General features: G+C 45.0%; 1 protein-coding gene across 1 annotated transcript in view; it reads right to left on the reverse strand.

Moving 5' to 3' along the window:
- The window catches only part of LOC124037692 (ubiquitin-conjugating enzyme E2 R2-like), a 32,589-nt gene that overhangs the window by 10,042 nt on the left and 7,521 nt on the right, over nucleotides 1–15,026 (reverse strand). The window contains exon 2 of the mRNA XM_046352658.1: nucleotides 4,693–4,779. Within this exon, the coding sequence (XP_046208614.1) occupies nucleotides 4,693–4,779 (87 nt within the window). The remainder of the gene's footprint in view (nucleotides 1–4,692; nucleotides 4,780–15,026) is intronic.

Raw genomic sequence — 15,026 nt, forward strand, 5'->3', positions numbered from 1 at the left:
TACTTGATACAAGTTGTACTTTCACCCTGATGCAGAAAAGCCTCTGGCAGAAAATCACATGTCCAGGAGAGCAGTTGTGTGAGAACCAAAGTTCTCCCCTGGCAGATGGGAAAATGCATGGTGCTTTGGAAAAAGTTCAGCTCCTTTACAACTGGCATAACAGCATGTGGTCCTTGGAAATGTTCGTCTTAGAGGATGACCATTTGGCGTTTCCTATTATCTTGATTCTTGACTTCCTCACCAAGACCAAAACCATAATAGACCTTGGGGAAAATAAGTATGGGGTGTGGAATCAAAGAAAATACTTTTATTTATTTTTTCCTTTGAGGCTCAAGCCCAGTGAGGTCATACCGGGGAAACAAGAGCACGAAAATATGGAACAACAACCCAAGTACACGTTGTGGCCAAACGTTTTGAGAATGACACAAATATTAATTTCCACCAAGTTTGCTGCTTCAGTGTCTTTAGATATTTTTGTCAGGTGTTACTATGGAATAGTGAAGAATAATTACAAGCATTTCATAAGTGTCAAAGGCTTTTATTGACAATTACATGAAGTTGATGCAAAGAGTCAATATTTGCAGTGTTGGCCCTTCTTTTTCAAGACCTCTGCAATCTACCCTGGCATGCTGTCAATTAACTTCTGGGCCACATCCTGACTGATGGCAGCCCATATCCTTGTATAATCAATGCTTGGAGTTTGTTAGAATGTGTGGGTTTAAGTTTCCTCACTGACATGATGTCAGCTGGTCCCTTTGTGGCAGGGCTGAAATGCAGTGGAAATTGTTGGGGGGATTCAGTTCATTTGCATGGCAAAGAGGAATTTTGCAATTAATTGCAATTCATCTGATCACTCTTCGTAACATTCTGGGGTATATGCAAATTGCCATCATACAAACTAAGGCAGGGAACTTTGTGAAAATTAATACTTGTGTCATTCTCAAAACTTCTGACCACGACCATACATGGCTGTGCCTACTACACCCCCGACAATCCTAGAAGATCCAGTGTTCTGCTCTTTTCTCCAACTTGCAGTAAGAGGTTCAATTCCTCTTCCAATCACGGCCCTGTGTGTTCTGGTCGACTGGGGAACACCACGGTTGAGACACACAAGATCTTCACCAAAGACAGTCTCAGTCCGCTTCAGGGACTACAGAGTGTCACCCTACAAGATAAATATTATTGTAGATAAAGTGGAAGAAATGGGACAAAATCCTTGAGCCTTCACAATCTGCTTGGGCTGCTCCTGTATTGCTGGTGGGGAAACCGGATGGTTCCCAGAGGTCCTGCACTGACTTCAGGGGGATGAATGCAAAGACGCACAAGGATGCTTATCCTTTACCCATCATGTACAACCTCCTGGAGTCGACATGGAGCTACTGGTTTCATTGCCCTGGATCTGAAGTCAGGGTATTGTCAAGTAGCAATGGTTGAGGAGAGAAAGGCCAAGACAGCGATCATCACTCAGATAGGCCTTTATCAGTTCAAAGCGATGCCGTTTGGGCTTAAGAACGCCGGTGCTGCCTTCCAGCGCCTTATGGAGAAAGTTCTGGGGAACCTGAGAGGGCAGATCTGTTTTGTCTACATTCTGTTCTCTCCCAACCCAGAGCAACCTGTGAAAGACTTGGAGGTTGTGTTCTCAATGCTTCATGACGCTATAAGGTACTCAAAGACCAGCTGAAGTTCTTGAGTCACATTGTGAGAGGTGTTGAGACAGATCCGGCCATAATGACAGTGATGACGGACTATCCGGTTCTACAGGACCTCAAAAGTCAACACATGTTTCTTGAGCTGGTAAGCCTGGTACTTCAAATTCATTCCCCACTTTGCAGATGTAGCATCCCCTCTGAATCGGCTTAAGGGAAAGGAAGTGGTCTGGAAATGGATTGAATGAGTGCCAGAACAGTTTTGAGCATTTGGAGCAGGCTCTTGTTAATGCACCAGTGTTGGCTCAGCCAGACCTATCGCAGACATTCCAAGTCCAAACAGATGCCAGTGATGTAGATTATGTGTGGTCCTCACTCAACTGACGGAAGGTGGAGAAAGAGTCATTGCATATGCCTCACAGAATTAAAGTAGCTGAACGCAACTTCACAACATCAGAAAAGGAGTGCCTCACAGTGGTGTGGGCAATCGAAAAGGGGAGGCATTATCTTGAGGGGGTTGAGTTGGATGTATTTAATGATCACTCGGCACTTACATGGGTGTTCAACAGCCCCAAAATGTCTTCCAGGCTCACACGCTGGATGTTGCGCCTCCAGGAATTCCAGTTCAGAGTGAATTACCGGAATGGGCATCAGAACATTGTTCCTGATGCTCTGTCCAGAGCAGCTGCTCCAGCAGCAAGCCAAGTAGCATACGGTGCAGACACCACCACTCAAAGCCTCTGCATTCTTCCCACCTCTATTGCTGAGATTGCTGAAACTCAAGCTCAGGACCAAGATAAGAGGTTAGTGACCTTAGGAAGAACAAAGAAGCTTCCAGTGAGCGTCCAGGTCAGATTGGATTCGAAGTACTCCAAGGAATCATGTACAGGAGGATCCCTGTTAAAAGGAGAAGTCAATAAATATCAACTTGTGGTAACCAAAAGGCCTCGACTCCCTTTATCTGGACTAGTTTTATGGCCTTCCACTGGCCTGCCATCTTGGATGGATGAAGACTCTTTCGCATCTTGGAGGTTGCCAGGACGTATGGGAACATGTGAAGGCCTGTACAGTTTGCCAACAATACACACCTTCACCCACTTAGGAGTCCCTCAGTATCTCATATCTGATTGTGGACCCCAATTCACAGGAACGGTTATGGAGGATATTTCTAAGTCATGGGGGGGTGACACACAAGTTCACCACAAGTTACCGTTCACAAGCCAATCTTACAGAGAGACAATTGTACCATCAAGACTGATTGCCTCTTTTGTAAAAGATCATCACCAGAACTGGCCTAAATGGATTTCTGAGTTCCGTTAAACCATCAACACAGCAAAACATGAAACAACCAGAAAGATCCCTGCTGAGCTTTCCATGGAGAGGAATCTCCAAGGGCATCTGGAGAGGATGACCTCAACAGCTCCATCTCCGCACCAGCCGCCTCACAACCTCAGAGACAGCAGGCAATGGCAAAAGAAGTCAACCGGAGAGTGGGCATTTGCCTGGCCAGACAAACCAAATACTATAACACCTGCAAGAAACATGCACACTTCCTGTCGGGAGTTTTGGTCTGGGTAAAGGCACGTCCACTTTCTAAAGCATCTAACTATTTCGTCCATTGCTGGTCAGGGAATGATTCTTAAAATAATTCCATTCTGTATGGATGATAGAGATTGTGGCCTAAAGAGAGCACTACTGCTTTAAGAAGGGCAACCGAAAAAGGTATGAATGAGGAATTGAGGAACAGAGGGGAGGTTTTTCTATAGCGTACCTGGGAGATGAAGACACCGGATAAACCGCATAGGCACCAGTTACAAATTGCAAGACGAGAATTGAAGCCTGTAAAACACAGTCCGTGCCTTCCTTTGTTGGGATATATCGTTTGGCACTGGGAATGTGTTCCTGAAATGTGATTATTTCCTTGTTTGGGATGAACTAAATGGATCACAGAGAAAGTTTAATGAGTGGACATGACTTCTAAACTCCGGGGAGATCCGTCCTTTTCCCCCCCTCATTGTTTTTGTGATCATCCACTGCTGGCTATCTTTTTGCTTTCTGGGGGAGAAATATTATTTAAAGACTTAACTGAACTGAATTATCTAAAGGGGATCAAAAAGGGGAAATGAAGAACAGACTTATAAATTAATCATTTCCTGGTTGGGCGAAACTCAATAGGCTTTTATTATTCATTGCGTTTACTTGATAGCTACCTACACAAATAGCTAGCTAGAACAAAGTGTTAATAGGATAAAAAATAAAAATAAAATAAGATTTAAAAGCAAAACAAATAAAGGTTGTCCAGTAGGCATCTACAGAGGGAGCTAAGAGCTGTGTTGTCATTTCCCATCTGAACTTGAGTTTAACCAAAACAAGGTTATTGGGTCATTGCGATGGTTATTGAATATTTGGGTGTGTTTGCTAAAATTATGAATTTAAATTATAGTATTTGTGGGGGTTATTTTGTTATCCTTTTATTTCTGAAGCATATCATTTGTGTTGAAGATAGGTGTTTTGTCAATTAAATAATATGGATTTCAAAAAACCAACAAACCCTAGTTGTTTTTCTTGCTATAAACCCTCCTTAAAAGGTCTATTAAGTGTGATTGTTATACATTACACAACTGGTGTGTCTGATCCTGAATGCTGAAGGGTTAAAACCACATTCCAGCCGATGTCTATTCCACAAGTTACCACTGGCTAAATCTGTGAGGTTAAGATGCCAATTTACTCTGTTCCATTGGACTGCACAATCTACTGTCTCACCAGCCCAGCCTGGCAATTTTTATTGATCAATGAAGTCACTGATTAGTTAGGAACTTCCCTCACCTGGTTGTCTAGGTCTAAATTGTTTGACACCCCTCATCTATACATACAATAGGCCACTGTTAAAGTATATGATAGCAACAGAGTCAAAGTATTTATAATAGAAGATAACAAGTTAAAGCTATTCAGAGACAAAAGGACGTTGGACTATTATGTAGATTATGTAGGGGAAAAGCCAAAGAAAGAGATGATTGTGTAATGACAGATAGGGTGAGTCTCTTACCTCGTAGATGTTGGGGTGCCACATCTTGGTGAGGAAGCGGAAGGCCGGAGGAGAGTAGGGATAGTCGATGGGGAACTTGATCTGAGCCTGAGAGAAGAAGAGCACACTAATTAGTGATGCAAGAGGCAGAGGCCAGCTGAATAAGGTATTAAGAGTATAACTCTGGTCAAATATCTAGTCATAACTACTTTATTTAGGCCCGTCTTTGCTTGGTACCAGATCAGTATGCTTTAGTCAACTCCTCTATCATCGTCATACCATAGACATTGGAGTCGAGGCTATGGGTAATTTCCATTCAAAGCGACCGATGAGCACCAACATGTGCTCAGTTTTGAAATGTATAGGATTGGCCTGAGTAGGTGGGGCGGGGCCAAGTGCGAGTGGATCTTTCCAAATTCAACAGACATGCATTGCATTAACCAGCCTGATAATAGCTCATTTCCAATTTGATAAAATTTCTCTATTCTGAATAGAATAGGAATGGAGTTACAGGCCTACTCAGGCTGGTTATAGGTCGACTATCACATTCAACCTATACGGTATTAGACCATAGAGGCCATCTATCAGAAAAGGGTAATTTAGTTCCATTTCAACATATTTATTAGTGAAACCAAAGTGATCTAACATATATAAATGAAATCAAATAGCCTAGTACACACAAACTTTTTCAAAAATGTTCAAATCAAAAGGCTATGGCACAGGAAAACTTAGTCGGGTGCATCGGAAATTCAGAACTGCTGGAAAGAAACATAATAAACTAAAGCACTGATCATTGGGAAAGAGATCAGAATGACTGCTAAGGCTTGATCCATAAATGAAATAGGTAGCCATGAAATGTATCTTATCATTTATACCGATCTGCATGGCATGTGAAACAGATTATTTAAATTTACAATAATGTCTTCTCAAAAATCACTGTCATGTGGTTAATCAAAATTCTACCCAAATCTAAATAAAAATGATAACCCTAAAAAGTAACTTCTGTTGCTATTGCCAACTATGTGAAAAGAGCCTCCATAATGGAAACAGAAAAACATTGCAGCCTGCAGGTAAAACAAACTTGAAACATTGTATCAACTATTTAACTGGGTTCTACCCAAAGCTTGCACTAGTAAACTTTCAACATTGTATAAAATATTCTGGGCCCTAAATCCCGGCACTTCAAATGTTCTACTGCTTGAGCTCCTGTTCCACTTATAGAATATCATTTATACCGATTAGCAATAATGTCTTCTCAAAATCAAAATTCTACCCAAATCTAAATAAAAATGATAACCCTAAAAAGTATTGCCAACTATGTGAAAAGAGCCTCCATAATGGAAACATAGAAAAACATTGCAGCCTGCAGGTAAAACAAACTTGAAACATTGTATCAACTATTTAACTGGGTTCTACCCAAAGCTTGCACTAGTAAACTTTCAACATTGTATAAAATATTCTGGGCCCTAAATCCCGGCACTTCAAATGTTCCTCCCGAGTGGCGCAGTGGTTTAAGGCACGTTGTCCGGATTATGGGAGGGTTTGGCCGGCAGGGATGTCCTTGTCCCATCGTGCACTGGCAATTCCAATAGCAGGCCGAGCGAAGTGCATGCTGACACGGTCACCAGGTGCACAGTGTTTCCTCCGACACATTGGTGTGGCTGGCATCCAGGTTAAGTCGGCATTGTGTGAAGAAGCAGTGCGGCTTGTTTTGGTTGTGTTTCGGAGGACGCACGGCTCTCAACCTTCGCCTCTCCAGAGTCCATACGGGAGTTGCAGCGATGAGACAATTGGATACCACAAAATTGGGGAGAAAATGGGGTACACATTTATTTTTTTTTTATATTTATTTTTTACATGAAATAAGTATTGTGGTGCTCCTGCACCTAAATATAAACAGTACCAGAACCAATTTCCTAAGTCAAGCAGCCTATTTTATGACGTTTCCACTGGATCAGAGCATTACATTTTACCCCTTTCACTCCGAGTGGTTGTCGAAAGGGAGAGAGCATGAAAGATTTTTCTAATACATTGAGGAACTATTGTAATTCTCAATGGATGTAAAAACAGATTTTGTTTGCTTGCTGTTTGAGGTGAAGAAAACATGACTGAGTGGTGGTGTGTTAAGCCAATCAGAATTCTATCAGATCCCCAAATGGGCACATTTATATGCGAGCAGGCCAGGTAGGACCACTTCTATGTGTGTGCATCTTTACTCAACATTGTCTTTTGTTTGCAGTGCTCCTGTCAATGACTAAATTGACAGAACGGATGGAATTAAATAAACTCAAACTTGTTTCTCACAAATGTAACATAGGTTGTGCACTCCTCAAACAATGTGTCCACTCTGTGTCCACTGGTGAAATACGTCATGGGGAATTGATCTACACTAAACAATCAAACGCAAACTCCCACAACGAAGTTATGAAACAATGAATGTGCACAAATTGGCAGGAGAGAGAGCGCATTCTGGAGAGAGAAGTGTATTGTGCATCTGGGATCATGGTCAATCCGACATCTGCATTGGCCATGCGGCATTTACAGCGATATGGCCTCAGAAGTCAGGGCATTCATACATCTTGCACTTTGTGGAGCAGTTCAAAGCTGTTGTCAATAAAGTGATGGTGATGTGGTACAGAGCACGATTTGGCCTCTGCAATTGATACACCCTCCATATGAAGCCTCAGACCACATTGTAGAATCAAGCATACATTGGCTTTTAGTCTAGACCTCCACAATGGATAAGTTCACAGAGTGGCACACACACACACATACATACATACATATATATATATACACATATACATACATACATACATACATACATATATATATATATATATATATATACACACATACATATACACACACACACACACACACACACACACACACACATATATATATCTCGTCGACCAACAGCAGTCGACCAGTGGACTAATTGGGGTCAACCAGGTTAGTCTCGAGATAATAACTTATTTTTCGAGAGGGAGGAGCAGAACATGTAAGGGGTGGGAGTTGTGCACAAACTCCACACAAGCCTTCGCCGACTTCAGACCATTAATTGTGACCTACTGCTGATTGCATTGTACGAGCCCTTAGTGACTAGCAAATTGAACAGGGGGATGTTGCCATATCTACCAGGCCCATACAACATCAAGCCCAGAGTGGAAAGCCTGACACAGGCCTAATAGAATCCTGTTAGCTTGTAAAAGTCTGGGGCAATGCCTCCAAATTGGCTCGGGTCCAGAATGACTGGGGTTCACGTAAACACTCCACATACAGACAGAGACAGGCAACACAACACAGGGACAACAGCCGTGCAGCTTACATACCAGCCTAGCTCCAGCTAGCATAGCACTCAGTGAGGGTGCTGAGGCCAGTGGAAACAGAGGGACATATAAGCCCCGTAATGTGAGCCCTGAGTGCAATATATAAAAGCAAGTCGCTTATTAAAGCAGGAAGAGGAGTCCCTGTAAGATGGTAATGGTATAACATTTCACCACGCGGCTTATAGAGGGCCTTTCACACTTTCCCTGTCCACATAGAGCCACGACATGGATCTCAATAGAACACACTCATACTCTGCCCAACATAGCCTACTTTCTGCCTGATCATAGGAATGGAACAAAGACACACACGTTATAAAACAGCATATGATGCCATCACAACACACTAGATGCAACCCACACTAGACGTAACCCAGGGTTTTATTTATTTGCATGAGTTAATTAAAATATAGAAAATGGCTGATCCAGGCGGGACTCTTGGTCAAAAATCCCTGTAATTTATCATGCATGCTTTTTATACCAACTTCTTGGTATATCTGAAAGGGGTAGGTGGCCTAGCCAGTCTCCAGATCTCAACCCCATAGAAAATCTTTGGAGGCAGTTGAAAGTCAGTGTTGCCCAGCATCAGCCCCAAAACATCACTGCTCTGGAGAAGACCTGCATGGAGGGATGGGCCAAAATACCAGCAACAGTGTGGGAAAACCTTGAAGACATTTGACCTCTGTCATTGCCAACAAAGGGTATATAACATATTGAGAAACTTTTGTTATTGACCAAATACTTATTTTCCACCACAATTTGCAAATAAATTAATTAAAAATCCTACAATGTGATTTTCTGGATTTTTTCTGTCATAGTTGAAGTGTACTTATGCTGAAAATTACAGGCCTCTCATCTTTTTAAGTGGGAGAACTTGCACAATTGGTGGCTGACTAAACACTTTTTTGCCCGACTGTATATGCTACTACATCTTCGGTCTGAAATGGGTAATCGAAAGAGAGTTATGGGAAACAGAACACAGAAAGTAGGGTCTATCCTCCATAGAGTGCACTAACACTCACAATGCCCATGACAGGCAGGCTGCACTCACAGGCAGAGACTGGGGGAGGGAAACTTTCCATGGCAGCAGAGAAAACCCTGACCTGTCTGCAAAACTGACACCAAGCCCAGAGGGATGAGAGGAGAGAGGGAAAACAGTGGAGTGTGACCGGGCTTAAAAAGCTAGCCTTGCTAATTTTTTCTGCTGCACCCTGCCTACCTCATCAAGTACATCCCAAGGAGGAGACAAACAAGAGAGGTTCAGAATAGGGATATTAGCTCCATTTCTCTACCAAATTCTGAACTCTACACAAACGCACTCAAATATCCCCTCCATGCCCGTGAGGCTTGGCTGTCTCTAATCACATAGTAAGTACATGCAACATACACGCCCCTGAACTTAGCTCCTCATTGCACAACCCACCAAGCCTCTCCTCCCCTGGCTGCATCCCACCAAGCCTCTCCTCCCCATGGCTGCATCCTACCATGGCTGCATCCCACCAAGCCTCTCCTCCCCATGGCTGCATCCCACCAAGCCTCTCCTCCCCTGGCTGCATCCCACCAAGCCTCTCCTCCCCTGGCTGCACCCCACCAAGCCTCTCCTCCCCTGGCTGCACCCCACCAAGCCTCTCCTCCCCTGGCTGCACCCCACCAAGCCTCTCCTCCCCTGGCTGCACCCCACCAAGCCTCTCCTCCCCAAGCCTGGCTGCACCCCACCAAGCCTCTCCTCCCCTGGCTGCACCCCACCAAGCCTCTCCTCCCCTGGCTGCACCCCACCAAGCCTCTCCTCCCCTGGCTGCACCCCACCAAGCCTCTCCTCCCCTGGCTGCACCCCACCAAGCCTCTCCTCCCCTGGCTGCACCCCACCAAGCCTCTCCTCCCCTGGCTGCACCCCACCAAGCCTCTCCTCTCCTGGCTGCATCCCACCAAGCCTCTCCTCTCCTGGCTGCATCCCACCAAGCCTCTCCTCTCCTGGCTGCATCCCACCAAGCCTCTCCTCTCCTGGCTGCATCCCACCAAGCCTCTCCTCTCCTGGCTGCATCCCACCAAGCCTCTCCTCTCCTGGCTGCTCAGCTCCATGTTTCTCTGAAGTCAGGCTCTCCTGAGAGCCCTGTGGAAACAAGCGGCAGCTGCTTTTATGTATCACCTAGTAACAGGTACAGAACTGGGAGGATGTGTTGCTGCTTCAGTCAGCCAGGCAGACAGGAAGAGGAGGAAGAGAGGCTGGCACCGGAATAACAGGATCTAGAGCAGAACTGCAATGCTCAGCATCTACCTTGTAACCTACCTAGACCCATCTTTCTTGGACGGTCACCTAAAAACACGTGTGGCAAAGCCAGTCAGAGAGAACACACCCTGTGAAGGTAGACTGGAATCAGGGAAAAGTAAACCAGGTCAGCTAAAGCAGCATAAACCCTCACAGAACTGATCATTCTGTTCTTCTCCTAACGCACCACCTTCACCGTCTGCCGACACCATTCTACCAGTCCCCAAGCTTGCGGTCCCTCGCTCTCAGATTGTCTCACTCTTATTACCTCTCTCCTGGCTGCTCTACAGAGTGGGAATGAAAAGAGGAACATGCCCTTGAGAACAGTGGTGCACCCCACACGTCTTTGTAGACTAGAATGTGATAGAGGTGCTTTAGATGATCCTACCCAGACACACCAGGGTCCTGCCTCATTTAACAGAACCCTTTTAGTGTGGGGGAGGAGAAATACAGTCACTAGTACACGCGACACCAGAACTACTGTCAAGACTGAACGGCGGTCCACTTCACAAATGCAATTAGCCTAATTACAAGCTACCAACCAACTTGAGGGGACTGAATTAGCTGTGGACCAAAACACCAATCATTATTTAAAACTTTGACACAAAGCATTACCGGTGGGCCTATTTCCCATGGAAGTAGGCTACATGAGCAATTTATCCATGTAGGGAAAACATTGGATGTGCAAGTGCTTTGCATTCAACCTGATCCAGTCAAGGAATATCTGGAGATATGCTAAACTAGGCCAAACTTTTGCCTATTTCTGAAATAAACAAACGCTGGAACAGGCTGCCTATCAATGGAGCTCTGTTCTGTTAGTAGGATATCACCCCCAGGCTTGGAACATGTAAGCACACGATCATAATTAGGCTGACTGTTGGAAGGAGTACTGTAGGACTACCTCTGCATGGGCCCCCTTTTCTAATGGCAGGCTCGCTCTTCACAGGGCCCCCAGGGGCACCAGCTCGAGCAGGGCCAAGAATCTCTCTCTCTCTCTCTCTCTCTCTCTCTCTCTCTCTCTCTCTCTCTCTCTCTCTCTCTCTCTCTCTCTCTCTCTCTCTCTCTCTCTCTCTCTCTCTCTCTCTCTCTCTCTCTCTCTCTCTCTCTCTCTCTCTCTAGCTCTCTAGCTCTAGCTCTCTAGCTCTCTCTCTCTAGCTCTCTCTCTAGCTCTCTCTCTAGCTCTCTCTCTAGCTCTCTCTCTAGCTCTCTCTCTAGCTCTCTCTCTAGCTCTCTCTCTAGCTCTCTCTCTAGCTCTCTAGCTCTCTAGCTCTCTCTCTAGCTCTCTCTCTAGCTCTCTCTCTAGCTCTCTCTCTAGCTCTCATTTCTGTGTGTGAGCCAGGCAGCCAGGGGGGGGAAACATGACTCCATCGGCCAAGGCAGGACAGCCCAGGCCGCCTCCTCCATCTCTGACCAGCCTAAGGCCACCAGACTGCCACAGCCAGGTGTTGAATGAGTGTCTGTCAACTGACTGTCAATGCAGCGGCCACACATTACGTTGAAGGCAATTACTGTGCTCTCTAGCTTGCAGTTCACGGACATAACCAAGTGGTTTTTAATTGTGTTGTGCAAAAATGTACATTTTGAAATACACCATTCGTGGCAGAAATCTCATAGTTGAAATAGAATATGACCTTGTGGTTGAGGATGTATGTATGTCACCAAAAGACAGTACAGTATGAAGATTACCAGAAACTGCTACTCCAATAGAAATCCCTGATCACGGTTGTAGGTGACGTTGGCTAGCTAAGCTCATGCGCTGAAACACGTAATCGTGTCTAACGGTCATCTCACGCTGAATTGCGCATGTGCAGGCCGTCAAATCAAAGGCGTTCCTTTAAATATAAAGTCGTTTTGGATTTTAAAAAATCAAATGTGTCCATTCGTCACGTTCACAATGTTGGAGTAATAACATGCTCAAATACTTAAGACATAAGCTTGAATCTTAGTTTTACATTTTCTTCATCTAAAAGCACAACCTAAGGAATAACTTTTCACTTCCCTCACTGCCTCCTCGAACCACAAACTCTGGCCTGGTCTGCTTCGAGAGCGTTCCTGGAAGTCTTGAGATGTTGCATCTCTGGGTTTAGAAACTATGACATCACTTAAAGGAAGTAGGGGAGCAAAAGCTATTCCTCGTCATGACAGCCTTTGAACTCAAACAAAACAATATGCACATCTTAAAGATGAAGGCTCTGTTGTCGAAAGAAAAACAAGAGGGCTGTCTTTGGCCTACTCTGCTTGAGGGAAATGCTTGGGAGATGTGTTGTTGACTATAAGCGTAAAGGGCTGGCTGGCACAGTGGAAGGTTGCCAGGGACAGCTAAGCTAATAGGATTGCTGGTGTGTTAATGAAGGGAATGGGAAGACAATGCAGTCCCCAAGATGAAGAGAGCGAACATGAGAGAGGGCAGGAACAGACTGGGTCTTGATGGACAGAGCAGATCTCCCCTGAGCCCTGAGCTTGAGGGAAAGTCAGTGCTACCAGCCCAGGCAGCAGTTATTCTACCCTCTGGCCCTGACAGAACCAATTCTCTGGGCAGGTGACTTGGGTCCTCGGCCCATGTCCCAGGGACAGGGTCAACCCGGGCGGGAATGCAGTGTTGCTGCCAGTGTCAGTCAGCATTAGGATTCAGACCCTGGGCTGACCGAGCTGACCAGGAAAGGCAGCCTCTCAGGCCCTAGCACTGCTGAGGACACAGCTAGTGAGAACAGGGTAGTTGTGTGTGTGTGTGTGTGTGTGATCCAGCAAAGAGTGCTGGCAATGGGCAAATATTTAAATGAATGCAGAACTTGGCTGAATATGTACACATTGGCAATGAATGAGAGGAGTTCCCTCCATACAAATGTCAAGTGCATTGAGTATTTGGAAAAGCAGTTTAGGTTACTTCCACTTTATTCCTTACGGTGTTCTATTTTAGTGTTGTTTTCAGACCTACACTATATGACCAGAAGTATGTGGACACCTGCTCGTCGAACATCTCAAACAAATCATGGGCATTAATATGGAGTTGGTCCCCCCTTTGCTGCTATAACAGCTTCCACTTTTCTGGGAAGGCTTTCTACTAGACGTTGTAATATTGCTGCAGGGACTTGCTTCCTTCAGCCACTAGAGCATTAGTGAGGTCGGGCACTGATGTTGGACGATTAGGCCTGGCTTGCAGTCGGTGTTCCAATTCTTCCCAAAGGTGTTCAATGGAGTTGAGGTCAGGGCTCTTTGCAGGCAGTCAAGTTCTTTCACACCGATCTTGACAAAGCATTTCTGTACGGACCTGGCTTTGTGCACAGGGGCATCGTCATTCTGAACAGGAAAGGGCCTTCCCCAAACTGTTGCCCCAAATTTAGAAGCACAGAATTGTCTACAATATAATTGTATGAAGCAGCGTTAAGATTTCCCTTCACTGGAACTAAGGGCACTAGCCCAAACCATGAAAAACAGCCCCAGACCATTACTCCTCCACCAAACATTAGAGACGGCACTATGCATTCGGGCAGGTAGGGTTCTCCTGGCATCCGCCAAACCCAGATTCGTCTGTCAGATTGCCAGATGGTAAAGAAAGAAAGAGTCCAATGGTGGTGAGCTTTACCCCACTCCAGCCGACACTTGGCATTACGCATGGTGATCTTAGGATTGTGTGCGGCTGCTCCGCCATGGAAACCCACTTTATGATGCTCCTGACCAACAGTTATTGTGCTGACGTTGCTTCCAGAGGCAGTTCGGAACTTGGTAGTGAGTGTTGCAACCTAGAACAGAAGATTTGTACACCCTACAGCACTCTGCGGTCCTGTTCGGTGAGCTTGTGTGGCCTACCACTTCACGGCTGAGCTGTTGTTGCCCCTAGATGTTTCCACTTCATAATAACAGCACTTACAGTTAACCGGGGCAGCTCTAACACGGAAGAACTTTGATGAACTGCCTTGTTGGAATGGTGGCATCCTATGACGGTGCCACATTGACAGTGATTGAGCTCATTCTACGTCAATGTTTGTCTATGGAGATTGCATGTCGGTGTGCTCGATTTTGTACACCTGTCAGCAACGGATGTGGCTGAAATAGACGAATCCACTCATTTGAAGGGGTGTCCACATACTTTTGTATATATAGTGTACCATCAATATTTTGTTTGGTCTGGTGACACATTCAGAGGAGTTACATCCTGATGTAAATGTTTTGCTCCGGTATTGAATAGGCATAAGTCATTGTTTGACTGACTCTTTTCAATAAATAAGTAAAAGCAGCACGTAACAGAGGGTTTGTCTAACCTGTGTAGATAGGGAGGGTCTTAGAACAGGGAAACTGGTTTGTTGGAGAGGTTTGTTAGAAGGAACAATGAGTCACAGGCCTGCTGTGCATTTCACAGGCAAGCTGTGCATTCCTGGGCCAACAATGCTTGTACATAGCACCCACAATGCAAATGTTCCTAGCTAACACAGTGCCGGGTTAAACTACTGCGCCGCTCAGAAAAGACTGGAAGCCTAAACAGGTCTCTGAATAACTGGAATCTTTAGCTGAGCTGAAATAGATCAGCAGAATGAATCACAAATTTGTCATTTGGAAACACTACTTCTGACTGATGCAATCAGGTGCAAACAACCCTAACTGAACAATAGTGGCGTACCTAGGAAACCCCGTCATTAGTCTAGGTTATCTTTATTCACAAACCTTCATTCAGAAAGAGTTCACATTTACAACATAGGCCTACTACTGTAGTTTTTTTTTTAAATACATGAAAAAAAAGCACTTTGCCCGACCTACTTCCAGTG

This window comes from Oncorhynchus gorbuscha, linkage group LG06 (genome assembly GCF_021184085.1).
Source record: "Oncorhynchus gorbuscha isolate QuinsamMale2020 ecotype Even-year linkage group LG06, OgorEven_v1.0, whole genome shotgun sequence".
Lineage (NCBI taxonomy): Eukaryota > Metazoa > Chordata > Actinopteri > Salmoniformes > Salmonidae > Oncorhynchus > Oncorhynchus gorbuscha.